At 48.7% G+C, this 13,057-nt stretch overlaps 1 protein-coding gene across 1 annotated transcript in view; it reads right to left on the bottom strand.

The window, feature by feature from the left end:
- Positions 1 to 470: 470 nt before the first annotated feature.
- Positions 471 to 13,057, bottom strand: part of ACOT12 (acyl-CoA thioesterase 12) — a 46,579-nt gene continuing 33,992 nt past the window's right edge. The window contains exons 12-15 of the mRNA XM_054032924.1: positions 8,375 to 8,508; positions 2,707 to 2,835; positions 2,118 to 2,244; positions 471 to 1,523 (exon numbers count right to left, since the gene is read on the bottom strand). Of these exons, the coding sequence (XP_053888899.1) occupies positions 1,374 to 1,523; positions 2,118 to 2,244; positions 2,707 to 2,835; positions 8,375 to 8,508 (540 nt within the window). The 3' untranslated portion in view covers positions 471 to 1,373. The remainder of the gene's footprint in view (positions 1,524 to 2,117; positions 2,245 to 2,706; positions 2,836 to 8,374; positions 8,509 to 13,057) is intronic.

Below are 13,057 nucleotides of genomic sequence, written 5' to 3'. Positions count from 1 at the left end.
TGTTCCCCACCCCCTGACCACCACCACTCTGAACTCCCCTGCCCTCTATCCAACCCCCCCCCCTGCTTCCTGCCTCCTTTCTGTGCTGCCTGGAGCATTGGTGGCTGGCGGTGCTACAGCTGCACTGCCCAGAACACCAGGACAGGCACCCGTGCCATCCGGCTGGATCCAGCCACGCCACCGCGCAGCACAGAGCACCGGGTCAGGCCAGGCTCTGCAGCTGCGCTGCCCCAGGAGTTCGCAGCCCCACCACCCGGAGCATTGCGCTGGTGGCGCAGTGAGCTGAGGCTGTGTGTGAGGGGGGGGCTAGCCTCCCAGGCCAGGTAGGAGGGTCCTGCGGTCCGGATGTAGCCCGTGGGCCGTAGTTTGCCCACCTCTGCTCTAATGCAATCCTGAGGTGCACCAACATGATTCCTGAACTTTTATTCTTTAAATCCATTCAACAGTATTGATTCAGACTAAGGACTAACTGCCAGCAGTATTCCATTTTTTTAATTTCAAAGCAGTTTAGAACAAAAAGCCGCTGAAACCATCATTCCTTTGTCTATAATTTAACACGGCCAAAATAGTTTATTCATCGTTATTATTTATTGGTCTATATTTTTTCAAAGCTATAATATTAATACCTAGCACTTCCCTGGCACTTGTCAGCAGTAGACCTCACAGCACTTTACAAAGGATGAAAGCTTCATTATTATTGCTATAGCCCAGAGCAGATTTTTAGAACTGAGTTTAGAAGTGTTTGTAATAGAAACTATGTCCTCATTTATGCCTGGGCAACTCCACCAAATTCAAGTGAGTGGTATAAATAAGAAATTGTCTCCATTCTATTTAAAATTAAAAATATGAATCAATCAATTCCTAAATCAGTGGGAATTGCGAGTGCTCAGATTCTCTCAGGATCAGGGCTGAAATGAGGTGTGTGGCGTAAAGTAAATATTTCAGTCTGGTAGATTGGGGTTCTCAACCTTTTTCTTTCTGAGCCACCCCCCCGCAACATGCTATAAAAACTCCACCGCCCACCTGTGCCACAACTGGTTTTCTGCATATAAAACCAGGGCTGGTATTAGGTGGTAGCAAGCAGGGCAGCTGCCTAGGGCCGTGCAAAGCTAAGTTGCTTGGGCTTTGGCTTCAGCCTCGGATGGCGGGGCCCCACGCTTCAGCCCTGTATGGTGGGGCTTTGGCTTTCTGCCCTGTGCCCCAGTGAGTTTAATGTTGGCCCTGCTTGGCGGCCCCCCACTAAAATTTGCTGGCGGCCCCAGACTCCTGGTTGAGAACTACTGTAGTAGATGATATAGATATTGAGAATCCTCATGTTTGCCTGCAGCACTTAATGTTTTATGATAATCTTTAGAGCTCCCCTGATACTTTACTTAAAACAAAATACTGTAAATCTTGCTACTGTCCATCTCCAAGAACCTGATGCATGCAGAAGCGGTGTCCTCAATGGATTTTGATGAGCCAGTGAGATTTGCAGCAAGGTAAGGCAGAACACCAGAGGTAACTTGGTTAAAGTAAGACACCTGGGTAACAAATTAAAAATGAAAAACTCAAAACTTGAGGAACATGACCATTTTCTCAGAATCTATATCAGCATCAGTCCCTGAGAGGATTTTAATACAAAAATAAAAGCACTGTGAAGGCAATATTAACTAGAAAATAATCACCTTTTAAAAAGTATGTTCGTGATCTTAATGTCTCCACATCAGCTAACTGCTCAAGCATGTGCTAAATGTATACAGCAGCGTAGCAGCGAGCAGAATTTGTTCCATCATCTCTAACTCGTTAAATACCTTTGTTTTAGAAACACAAATGTTGGCTGAAGAAAGGCACTTTAGACCAGTTAGAGTACCCAAACATTTTCATAATACATGTTCTTATATAGTAACCTTCCCTTCAAAGTGAACACGCACGTTCCTTACTCTCAAAGTCAGTGTAATGCTTATAATTTAACCTCTTAATATCCACAGGAATTCCAGTGTTTAAGCAAATTTGGGAATAAAGTGATTCCTGCCATTGTGTCACTGGTCTGTTTCAGACAGTGCACTTCAATGAGATGATGCACGTGTAATACTGGAGGGACAGCAGATACCATTGTGACTTGTAAAGCTGCTTACTGTACAGGAGTTGTTGCCATCACTATGGATCAGGAATCCTGCACATAGGATTTCACTTCTGCAATAGGTTGGAGAAGGTGGCACAGATGTCAGGGTAACTGACCTCACAGCTATTATGTAAGGGTCACTGTAGGGAAAAAAAAAACAAGCTGTAAAAAAAATACGTATGAGTAACTTGAATTATATTAAATGTAGTTTACGGTCTTTAAACCATATAAATAACTATGACATATTTTCTATGAAAACATTAAACAAATTAAAGTTTCAACCAAATGAGAGCCCTAAGTGTGGTTTGGAGTGGCAAGCTTATAAGAGGGAGTGCATGCCCCTATTGTGTCTAACCAGCCGGTGTACGCAAAGGGGGTTGCAGTGAATCCTCAAATTGCTCATTAAGATCACTGACAAACAGTGCCAGGTGAAGATCATAAAGCTGATGGTCCAAAACAGTAGTCTATCCAATTCTTATGGGCTGCAATAATATCTTTACTACATTTATTATTCTCGGACCTGTCTTCTAGATATGCATGGTAATAAAGAGTTATAGCTCCAAAGGTTTTGCACCAGCTAAACTTGAAATTCACTTACTCACCCAGTCTTACAGGGCTGTCTTCGAGACACAAGAACTACAAAATCTTTGGATTTATCTCCATTCACTGATGGCGATGTAATGTGATATATCTTCTCATCTTCATTCACATTGTCTACGACCTCACAAGTTCTGCAAGTACATTTAATATGCCATAGTCAGGACAGTTCAGCACCTGAAGTGTGTAATAAGCTCTCTTAAAAAACACTGCATCAGAAAGAACACCTTATCATTTTAATGTAGGCTGTTCAGTTTTTCTTTGGATGTTTGCATGTTAAAACTAGGCTGGAAACTAATTTGCAGTTCAGTTGGGCTTGTGCCACAAATAATGTTACTTTTCTGCAAAAGGGGGCCCAACAGCAAGTTCTCAAAGAATGGGGGTGTGATGAAACCAAGTGAAAGAGCCTTTTTCTTTACAACGCCTCACCTATGGCTCTGCCCCCCACGCTCTTAAAAAAAAAATCAAATAAAGCTCCAGGACCAGCTGGTGTTGGAGCAAAGCAGTACAAGCAACTCTCTCACATATTGTCAGTTCCTCTTTGGGAAAGCATCAAACTGCATTCGGGGCTATTTTCTAAGTATCTAACTGTTCCCCTGTATCACTGGATTTATGGCTGATTACAACAATCTATAACCCACAACCTTCCCCCCTCCCTCTCCCCCCCCCCCCCCCGCCAGTTGCCTTTCTCCCCCATTTTCCTTTTGCCCCTATGGCTGGAGGGGTGTTCACAGGACACTTTACCTTGACTGGTCCCTTGAAATGTGTGTTAACTACTGATGCTAAACAATCTGTTCCACCTTGTATTTAGCTGTGACACTCTGACGACATTTCCCAGCCCTGAAAAAGAGCTCTGTGTAAGCTCAAAAGCTTGTCTCTCCCTCTCACCAACAGAAGCTGGGCCAATAAAAAAGATATTTACATCACCCATCTTGCCACCTGCCCTATCTTAACATACCTGGGAAAGGCAAAGACCCAGGGGCGTGGTCCCCTTACAGCTCTAGTTCCCTGATTAATGAGGCTTTTAAAACACTGGCTGAAAGACTGCATGCAAGACTAGAACATTGTCTCCTGAAACTTGTGGGCCAAAATTAAACTGGCTTTCTAAAAAACAGCTGCTGTGCCTGCAATGCCGCCTGCTATGTCCCTGCAGCTCTGTGGGCCTCCAGACACGCAAAACTTGAATCTATTTCAGTCTCTTTAGAGGCAGAAAGAGCATGTGACAGAGCATTTTGGAACATTCTCTTTGATGTTTTGCATGAATTTGGATGAGATGATGTAGTCCTCCAGTAGCTCAAAATTTTTTACTCTCATCCTAAAGCATCTGTACTAGTTTTTATTCAAAGTTGCCGAATGCACTGTTTAGGAATAGCCACCTGCCAGGGTATCCTTACTTGCTCTCTTCTTAGAGCCACTAGCCACTTACCTTAGTGATTGACCTTTATTTCAACATAAAAACATAATCCTCACTCCTGGAGGGGACTCCTGCATGACTGCACAGAAAATGCCCCCCTCCCCGCAGAATTCCTGTGCTTCCCTGCAGAAAACGGCAGGGAAGCAAAGGGAAGCCACGGGGGGGGGGGGGGGGGGGCGGGGCGAGGGAGGGAAGGGGGCACGACCATGGGTTCAGTTTTTTGGAGGCATGGGGGGTGGGGGGCACATAGGATTATGTGCCACTACCTCCCCCCCCGCACCTCATTTCTGCAAGTGCAGAGCTGTCCAGCTGAAGGAAGTTGCATCTTGGCTCCACTGACTCGGCTGCTGAACGCTGCCTCCTGGGTCCTAGTTCCAATCATGCTCCCTGTCTATGGACTGGGAGCCTTCCTGTTTTCTGTGCAATAGTGAGTGTCCGTGGTGGGGCTGGGTAAGGGGGTGGGTGGGAGAAATGAGCGGGGGACGAAGGGGGTGAGGGGGAAGAAGCCGTGGGGAAGGAATGGGGTGGAATAGGGCAGGGGGTGAGGAATGTGGGCGTGAGGGGAGGGGGATAGAGAAGAAAAGGGGATAGGGGAATTGCTGGGGGAAGCGGGAGCCCAGCATGTGGTGTCTCCTCAGCAGCAGCTGGGGCTCCCCTGTTAAGCAGGCCCATCGACCCCTCATCTTGACAAGCCCTACACTCCTACACCTGGACCCCTCCAACGAGCCTCCCCCACCCCACTGAGCCCCAACCAGCTGCATCTGGACCCCCATCCCATCAAGCACCATTCCCACAGCTCCTGGACCCCCCCCCACAGAGCCGTCCCATCCAGGACCCCCCCCAGCCCCATCTCTCCATCCCCAGATCCCCTCTCCTGAGCCTCAACCACCTTCATCTGGATCCCCTGCAGAGGCCCATTGCCCCTGCACCCAGAACCTCCCAACGAGCCCCTGTGATTTAAATCTCCCACTGAGCCACCCATACCAAGATTGCCCCACACAGAAACCTTTCACCCCCACACCTGGATCCCTCCACACTTGGATCCTGCTGGGCTGAGCCTGCCCAGTCACACCAGGTGTGCCTGGGGCAGAGAGGCAGGGCCCCGGGGTGTTTCTGGGGCAGGCCTGGCCCTTGTACTATGTCAGGGTCAGGTGCAGCCTCACTGCTGAGTCCCTGTACCGGGGGACATGGGGGCTTCAGGGTGATCTCCCACCTCAATCCAGCCAGTGGCCTGTGCTCCCCACTGACATGTTGGAGCCACATTTATTTATTGACAAATAAATTTTGCAGAATTTTAAAATATTGTGTGCATAATTTTTTGGCACAGAATTCCCTCAGGAGTAAATCCCAAGGCTGCCCGGGGGGGGGAGGGGGCAAGTGGGGCAATTCGCCCCAGGGGCCCCCGAGCCCTGGCCGAGAATCCCTTCCCTGGCGTGGGGAGGGGGGGCTAGAGGCTTCTCGGAGACGCTGGAACTCCGCTGCACAGAGCTGCAGGACATGCCTCTGCCTGCAGTGCAGCCCTTTTCCAGGGGCTCGATTGTCTGAGCTGCCTGCAGAGCAGGACCCAGGGGCTTCGGACCTGGGCAGAGGTACGCGGGAGGGAGGCGCTAGTGTGGGGCAGGCTGGTCCTGTCCTGCGCAGCACTTAGCCACACCCCAGGCCCTATGGGGAGGTGAGGATGGGCGCGGGGACGCCCGGGCTCTGTTACAGCCCTGCCACGGACTCCCTGCCGGCAAGCGGCACCACCCGGCTGCGCCCCACGCAAGTGCTCCTGCTGGGCATGCCGGGCACGGTGCAGGGGCTGGGACAGGGCAGCTCTGTGCCTACAGGGGAGCTAGGGGGCTCCCCGTGCTCTTGCAGCACCGCTAACGGGCAGCTGCTGGGGAGGGGGCAGGCGCTCTGGCTGTGTTCGCAGCGCGTCTCCCAGGCAGCGGCAGCTCCGGCTGGAAGGAGCGCTGCAGGTGGCTGGAGAGAGCGCACAGAGCGCATCTGGTGGCTGTGGGTGACTCTGGCTGCAGGGGGCGCACAGAGCTGGGGTGGCTGGAGAGAGTGTGCAGAGTGCGTCAGGTGGCTGTGGGTGACTCTGGCTGCAGGGGGTGCACGGAACTGGGGTTTCTGGAGAGAGCGCGCCGAGCGTGACCGGTGGGTATGGGTGAGTGACTGCAGGGAGTGTGTAGAGCTGGGAGTGGAAGTTGGAGCAGTGGTGGGGGCATTTAGGAGTATTCTCTGCAATGAGTTTGTCAGGCCTGAGCGAGGGAGGGCAAGCCAGTCATTTGGAAATAGTTCCCGCTGTGTCTGGACAATGCCGTGTCCTGATCAATACTTGTCTGGAAAACTTGGCTTGTAAGCACAGCGTTGATTTTTGGAAGCAGAAATTCTCCCCCTCAGGAGGAAACAACCCCTTTGCATTTCTACAGTCCAAAACTCAGTCCGTTTTTTCTTCAAATAGCCCTTAAAAATGTACTGTGGGGGTGAGAGCTTCCCTAAGACAACCTTCAGCTTGTGTATCCCAGCGATGTAATGACTGGCAAACCAGGCAGATTTTAATGGAATCCAGGACAGTCTGCAGCCTGACAGACAGGAGACTTCACTGGCCTCTGCACCATGCTAATGGTCACACAGCACATTGTGTGGTAACCTAGCGCCGTGTCTGTGTACGTAGCTCTATGGTGAAAACCCAGTTGTGCTGTTAACTTGCAGGGCAATAATTTTCTGCCATAAACCTTAACTCCAGTCAATAATATACCCTTTGGCGTGTCTTTGCACTTAGGTTATATGTACTCAGCTGATTTACAGTAGTAAATACCATGTTCCCCCCAATTGACACAGGATCAATAGTTCACATTGGGCAGTAACAGTCCACTTATCCTCATCATGCAAGTTCTGAGCTCAAATTAGGAGCCCTGGTCATGGACAAAGGCCCGTTGCGTTAGGTGCTGTGCAAACACAGAACAAAAAGACGGTCCCTCACGTCCCCACACAGTGGTTCTCAAGTTCACAACCAGCTCTAATGCAAATGCAGAGCGTGAATAAAATGAACTAGCTGGCTGGTTTCAAGAGCTGTGGGGCAAGATAGACTGATTTGAGTTTGAGATTTTGTTTAGTTTTTCATTTGCTTTCTTCCTGGCAAACTCTGCAGTAACTTGACTGCTGTGTCTAGACCAGGCGGGCCTGCTTTTAATGCTGTGGAGAAGTGCTCTAGCTGCTACAGCAAAGGGCTCTTTATAAATGCAGAACATAATAATCAGATCTATTACAATTACTCCCAGGTGGCAGGGTCACCCGGGGGGGGGGGAGGGAGGGGAGGCAAGTGGGGCAATTTGCAACCTTTTTTTATGGTAGGGGCCCCCGAAATTGCTTTGCCCCAGGCCCCCTGAATCCACTGGGTGGCCCTGGTAAATCCTCAAACCTGCTTTTTCGCAGACAATATTTTTTGCTTTATTTCTACTCCTAATGGCTGAGTACTGTGGAGCCAATAGATCATTTTGGCCAGTTCTCGAGGCTATAGATCAGTTATAAGAAATCTGAAGCTCTGGATATATCACTACTTTCACTTTTCTTCAGACTTTCCTCTTTGTTGGGCCCAAAACTCAGCCAGGCAGGCCTGCAAGTCCCCTCGAAGCACCACTCGGAGCATAATCAGAACATTTATCCTCTGATAAAAACCTTTAAAGATACAATGAATCACTGGAAAAGCCTCTCCTTTTCCTTAAGTGCATGTATACACCTAATTAAAATGGTACCACATCCACCTGTTTTATATCATCTCCCACTATTTCCTATTCTATTCTCTGTGAGGGTTAGTAAGAAAATAAACAGCTCACAGAGTTTATTTGGATTAGAAAAGACAAGAATTACTTTAAAAAAACATAAAATTTCTTTGGCATTTAGGAGGCTATGTCTATGAGCTTCCTGATCTCTGACATTACATTCAGCTGTGTCACACTGTGAATTGGTCACACAGCATAAACATGTTTAATTAGAGCAGACTATGACTGAGTGAACTGCTCTGCCTTGCTTCTTGCACTGTGAATATACACTATTAGCTTATACGATTAAAGTTGAACCCTTTACTATACACCATGTTTAGGGCATGGAAACTTGCTCATTCTCATACAGGATACCCTCTGGCCCACACCCTTCTCTTGTCAATCCATGGCAATCCCAATTTTAATCCAGAAGAAAGTGATAGCATCTGAAAAGATTAGTTAACAGCAGAGTCAAATAGTGCTAGAAAAAAAATATTGAGCTGCTCTTACAAGTAATGTTTGTCCCATTGCCTGCGGAGTCTGAAGTCAGACAAAAGGAAGAAAGCTAGATTTGATGGTATCCTCACTTGCATTTCTACCTTGACAGACAAGGTATCACTCTCCTCATGTGTGAATATTTTTATCTGAAACGAATGAACAGCATTTTAAAAATACAGAATGAAGAACATAAATGGACAACTTCACCAGCTTTTCACTTGGCAAGAGAACATGCAACATATGTCTGACAGGCAGTGAGATGCAGATGAGTATTTAAGATTAGTTTCTAAATCATTTTTACATTAAAAAGTATACATTTATGAAGAAAAGGATAATACATGATGGTGTGATAGAGTACTAAGGGGTTTAATTTCATAAATTGGGGGTAGTTGAATTGCTCATGAGTGATGAAGGAATGAGTCATAAGCATCAATACAATCTCACATCCCACGTCACCATGTAGTCTGTATAAGCCAGTTATAGTATTGAAAAGCTGTTTCACAAACGTTTTAAATTTTTTTGGTATTTCTCTACTGCGGAAGCCAGGCCAACTGTACATAGGGTTACCAGATAGCAACTGTGAAAAAAATGGGACGGGGATGGGGGGTAATAGGCGCCTATATAAGAAAAAGTCCTAAAAAACAGGACTGTCCCTTTAAAAACGGGATATCTGGTCACCCTAAACAGGTCTCAGGGTGTTTGACAGAGCCCACTTCCTGCGTGATTTCCACAAACACTAGGACACCATTTTCTGGTACAGAAAAAAAGCCTCTTCATTAAGGCCCCCAGATGCTCAGGCCACCTATTCAAAACAAAGGGCCAAATCCTGGGCCCCCTCAAAAATCCCCTGTGTTCCACCCAAGTGCAGGGACCTAGGATATTGGACTTAAAAGTCATGACATTTTTATATATTGAAAAGCTGTTATTGGCCCAGAATTCCATCTTGTCCCTAGGCCTTGAACAGGTAAAAATATTGTAAATATTGAGGGGGGGGACAGGGGACAAATACCTGAGCACCTTTCAGTAGTGTATGAAGCCACATGGCTAATGCCTGACATGTATTGTTTGTTCTCGCTCTCATCCTCTCTTCAGGAGAACTGTGTGTGCAGTGGAGTATTTTGTTCCAGTAAGGTTTTGCTTTTGTTTTTCTTTAAATGTACATGTTGCTCTGGGTTTGTATTAGAGCTCTCCATACAGAGACTTAGTGCGCACCAGGCAGTGTATTGCAGATTCACACCACAACTCTAAGTGTCCATGTGGACAAGTCCTTAGAGAAGCCAGGTGGAAGAAGTACTCAGCCTAAATGTTTACTGTTAGGAGTATGTACTGTGCCTTTAAGAGCAGAGCACATGTTAGAGGGAAATAGACTGGGATTAGTGAGAAGGGGTTGGAGGCAGTCTAGTGGCAGCTCCACCAGACACACAGCTAGTAGCTCATGGCTCTCCTTTAGCTTAGGTAACTCAGTTTTAATAGGGTTACCATCCGTCCATATTTCCCCGGACATGTCCGGCTTTTGCGTCTCTAAATAGCCGTCCGAGAGGAATTGGTAACAAGGTTAAAATGTCCGGGTTTTTTTTCTCCCTCGCCTCCCTCCCTCCCTTCCATGCAGAGTGCGGCTGCTGATTGGGCGGCTTGGCAGATTGAGCTGCTCCCATTGGCCTCCAGCAGCCAGAGCCCTCCCCTGCTCCCCCCCCCTCTGTCTGCAGCCCTGTGTAACACACAAACCGACCCACCGGGCAGCGTGTTTTGCAAACACGTGGAGCCAGAATGGTAAGGGGAGTCCGGGGGGGAGGGGGCAGTCAGGGAGCGGGGGAGTGTTGGATGGGTCCCCGGCCTCCACCTGCCAGCTCCCCTCCGCGCATCCCCCCCCCCGTGGCCCCCTGTTCCCTCCCTGTCCCTTGCCTGCTTGTACTGCCAGAGCCAGCAGCAACTGCTGTCTGCCGCCCCCGGGTCCTAGCATCCCCCATCCACTAATGGGAAGACGGGCTGCCCTTACCCTGCCCTTCCACCCTAGCCCCGAGCCTCTCCAATGCCCCAAACTCCTCATCCCCAGCCCTCATCCCCCCACACCCTAATCCTCTGCCCCAGCCCTGAGCCCCCTCCTGCATCATGAACCCCTCATCCTCAGACCCACAGCCCTCACCCCTGCATCCCCTCCTATCCCCAAACTCCCTCCCCCCTTCCCACACACCCCCTCCTGCCCTCAAGCTCCCTCCCAAAGCCTACACCCCCTCCTTTTGCACCGCCTCCCACCCCCAAACTCCATCCCAGAGCCTGCACCCCTCACTCCCTCCTGCACACCCACCCCCTGCCCCAGCCCGGAGCCTGCACCCAGCACCCAAACTCTATCCCAGAACCTGCACCCTGCACCCCTCCTGCACCCTAATCCCCAGCCCAGGACCTGCACCCCAGACCTCCTCCCCCCACCCAACCCCCCCTCCCAGAGCCTTAGGCAGGTGTGTGGGGGGGTGGGTTCTGGGCACTACCAAAATTTCTACAACCCTGCCACCCATGCGAGTGGATAACGGTCGGGGCAGTCAGGGGACAGGTAGAGTCCTAGGGGGGGCAGTTAGGGTGGGGGGTTCTCAGCAGGAGGCAGTCAGGGAACAAGAAGCAGGGGGGGTTGGGGTTCTGAGGGGGGCAGTCAGGGGGTGGGAAGTGGGAGGGAGTGGATGGGGCGGGGCTTCTCCCCTCCCCCTGTCCTCTTTTTTGATTGTGGAAATATGGTAACCCTAGTTTTCAACCTATGGTCCGTGGACCCTTGGGGGTCCACCAACTATCTCTAAGATGGCCAAAGGTTTTCTCACCTCCATTAGAAATTTGTTAGGGGTCCACAAATGAAAAAAGGTTAAAAACTACTGATCTAGGAGCTGTATCTTGAGAGGAAAGAACAGATGAATGAACAGTTTCCTTATAGACTAACGGGACTCTTACATTTTGACACTGGTGCTCTGGTAAATGTTGTTTCAGATATTAGTTTTAAAAGGTTAAAGAAAAAAACATGGGAAAAAAATGGTGAGCAAACAAGTTAAATTGAGAGTTTATAATAGGGAACTCATTCCTACTAGAGGTATGTGTGTACCAAGTGAAGGTAAAAGATATAACTGGCGCAAAAGTATTTTACTACTTTAGATGCATTGTCTGGATTCTAGCAGATTCCCTTATTTGAGAGGAGCACTATATGGAAGATATTGCTTACTCAGATTACCGTTTGGTCTAAAATCTGCTCCAGAAGTTTTTCATAGAAACGTGCAGCAAATATTTGAGGGAATTGAAGGCACAGAAAGAAGCACAATAGAGGATCAGAATTACAGGTTAAAGAGAGCATTAGACAGGACTAAAGCAGAAAGCCTGAAGCTAAATAAACAAAAATGTAAATTCAGGCTCAGAGAAGTTAACCTATTTAGGAAAAAGGTTAACTGAATAAGGGGGATGTATTGATCTTACCAGAACACAAGATACAACAAATATGTTACATCCAGAAAATTAGGAGGGAGTACAGCAGTTCATAGGGATGACTAATTTTTTTGGTAAATTTAAACCTAATTTGGCTGCAGAAACCAGCAACCTCTGTGCACTCATGCAAAAGAATAACCAGTTGACAAAGGATGCTAACCTGGACAAAGAGTTTGGTAATTTAAAACAACTGATTCAGAAAACCCCTGATCTAAGTATTTTGACAGCAGGAGGCAGACCTAACTGTCCACTGATGCCTCCAAAGAAGGCATAGGGGCTGTGTTGCTACAAAAATGTGATGAGCATTGGAGACCAAGGCATATGCATTCAGGGCTCTTGCAAAAACAGAATGTCACTATGCCCAAATTGAAAAGGAAGCTTTACCTCTGGTTGTAAAATATTTCATGTGTTTATTTTAGAAGACTAATTGTTGCAGAAATAACATGGTTTATGGCCCCGGGGTAGCCTGCCACACAGACTACTTTGGATTTGGGAAGTCCAGGGCTTTTAGGGTCCAGAGCTCTGGAGCAGCCTGCACTTGGACTGCCTCAGATTTGGGGAGCCCACAGCTTCCAGGATTCATGCCTCCAGGGCTGCCTGCCAGATGAGGCTTCATTCCCTTTCCTTGGAGAATGTGACAGGGTGTATCAACCCCTTTGGACAGACGGGGGTTAAGAAGCAACTCTGGGCTCAGGGGCCCCATCCCTCTGCCTGTGCTGAGCATGCTCGGGTTGGAGGTGGGGTTTAAAAGGCAGCCAGACATCTCACTCAGATGCTGGCAAGCCAGGGAGAAGGATGTGCTCTGGGATCTCCAGGGAAGGATGTGACCTGTTTCCTCCACCAAGCCAGGGAATGGGGGGAGCTGCCGCCCCCAGAGACTGGGACCAGGGCCAGAAGCCTGGAAGGCAGCACTCCCCATGGATGAACGGAAGCCAGCTGGGATGCAGTACGAGGGACAGCCTCTGAGAGCCCTGGATAGGAACCCGGTGGAATGGGAGGTCCTGGGTTTCCCTACACCTTCTGTGAACTGCACCCATGAAGTGGAGCAACAGCACCTGTGGCAGAGCCATCCACCCAGTAGGCAAGGATGCTACTGGAGACAAACCATTGGGCATAACTGCTGCCTTGGGCTCTAACCGCCAGGCAGGAGATGCTGCCTCCCACTCAGAGAATTTCAAAAAATTTGTTTTCCTTTCCTAATCAGAACTAAACCAAAATTTGAAATATCATAATCATTCA

This window comes from Malaclemys terrapin, chromosome 6, assembly GCF_027887155.1.
Source record: "Malaclemys terrapin pileata isolate rMalTer1 chromosome 6, rMalTer1.hap1, whole genome shotgun sequence".
In the NCBI taxonomy this organism is placed as follows: Eukaryota; Metazoa; Chordata; order Testudines; family Emydidae; genus Malaclemys; species Malaclemys terrapin.
Note: the sequence above shows the minus strand (reverse complement) of the source record. Positions and strands in the feature narration are given on the sequence as shown.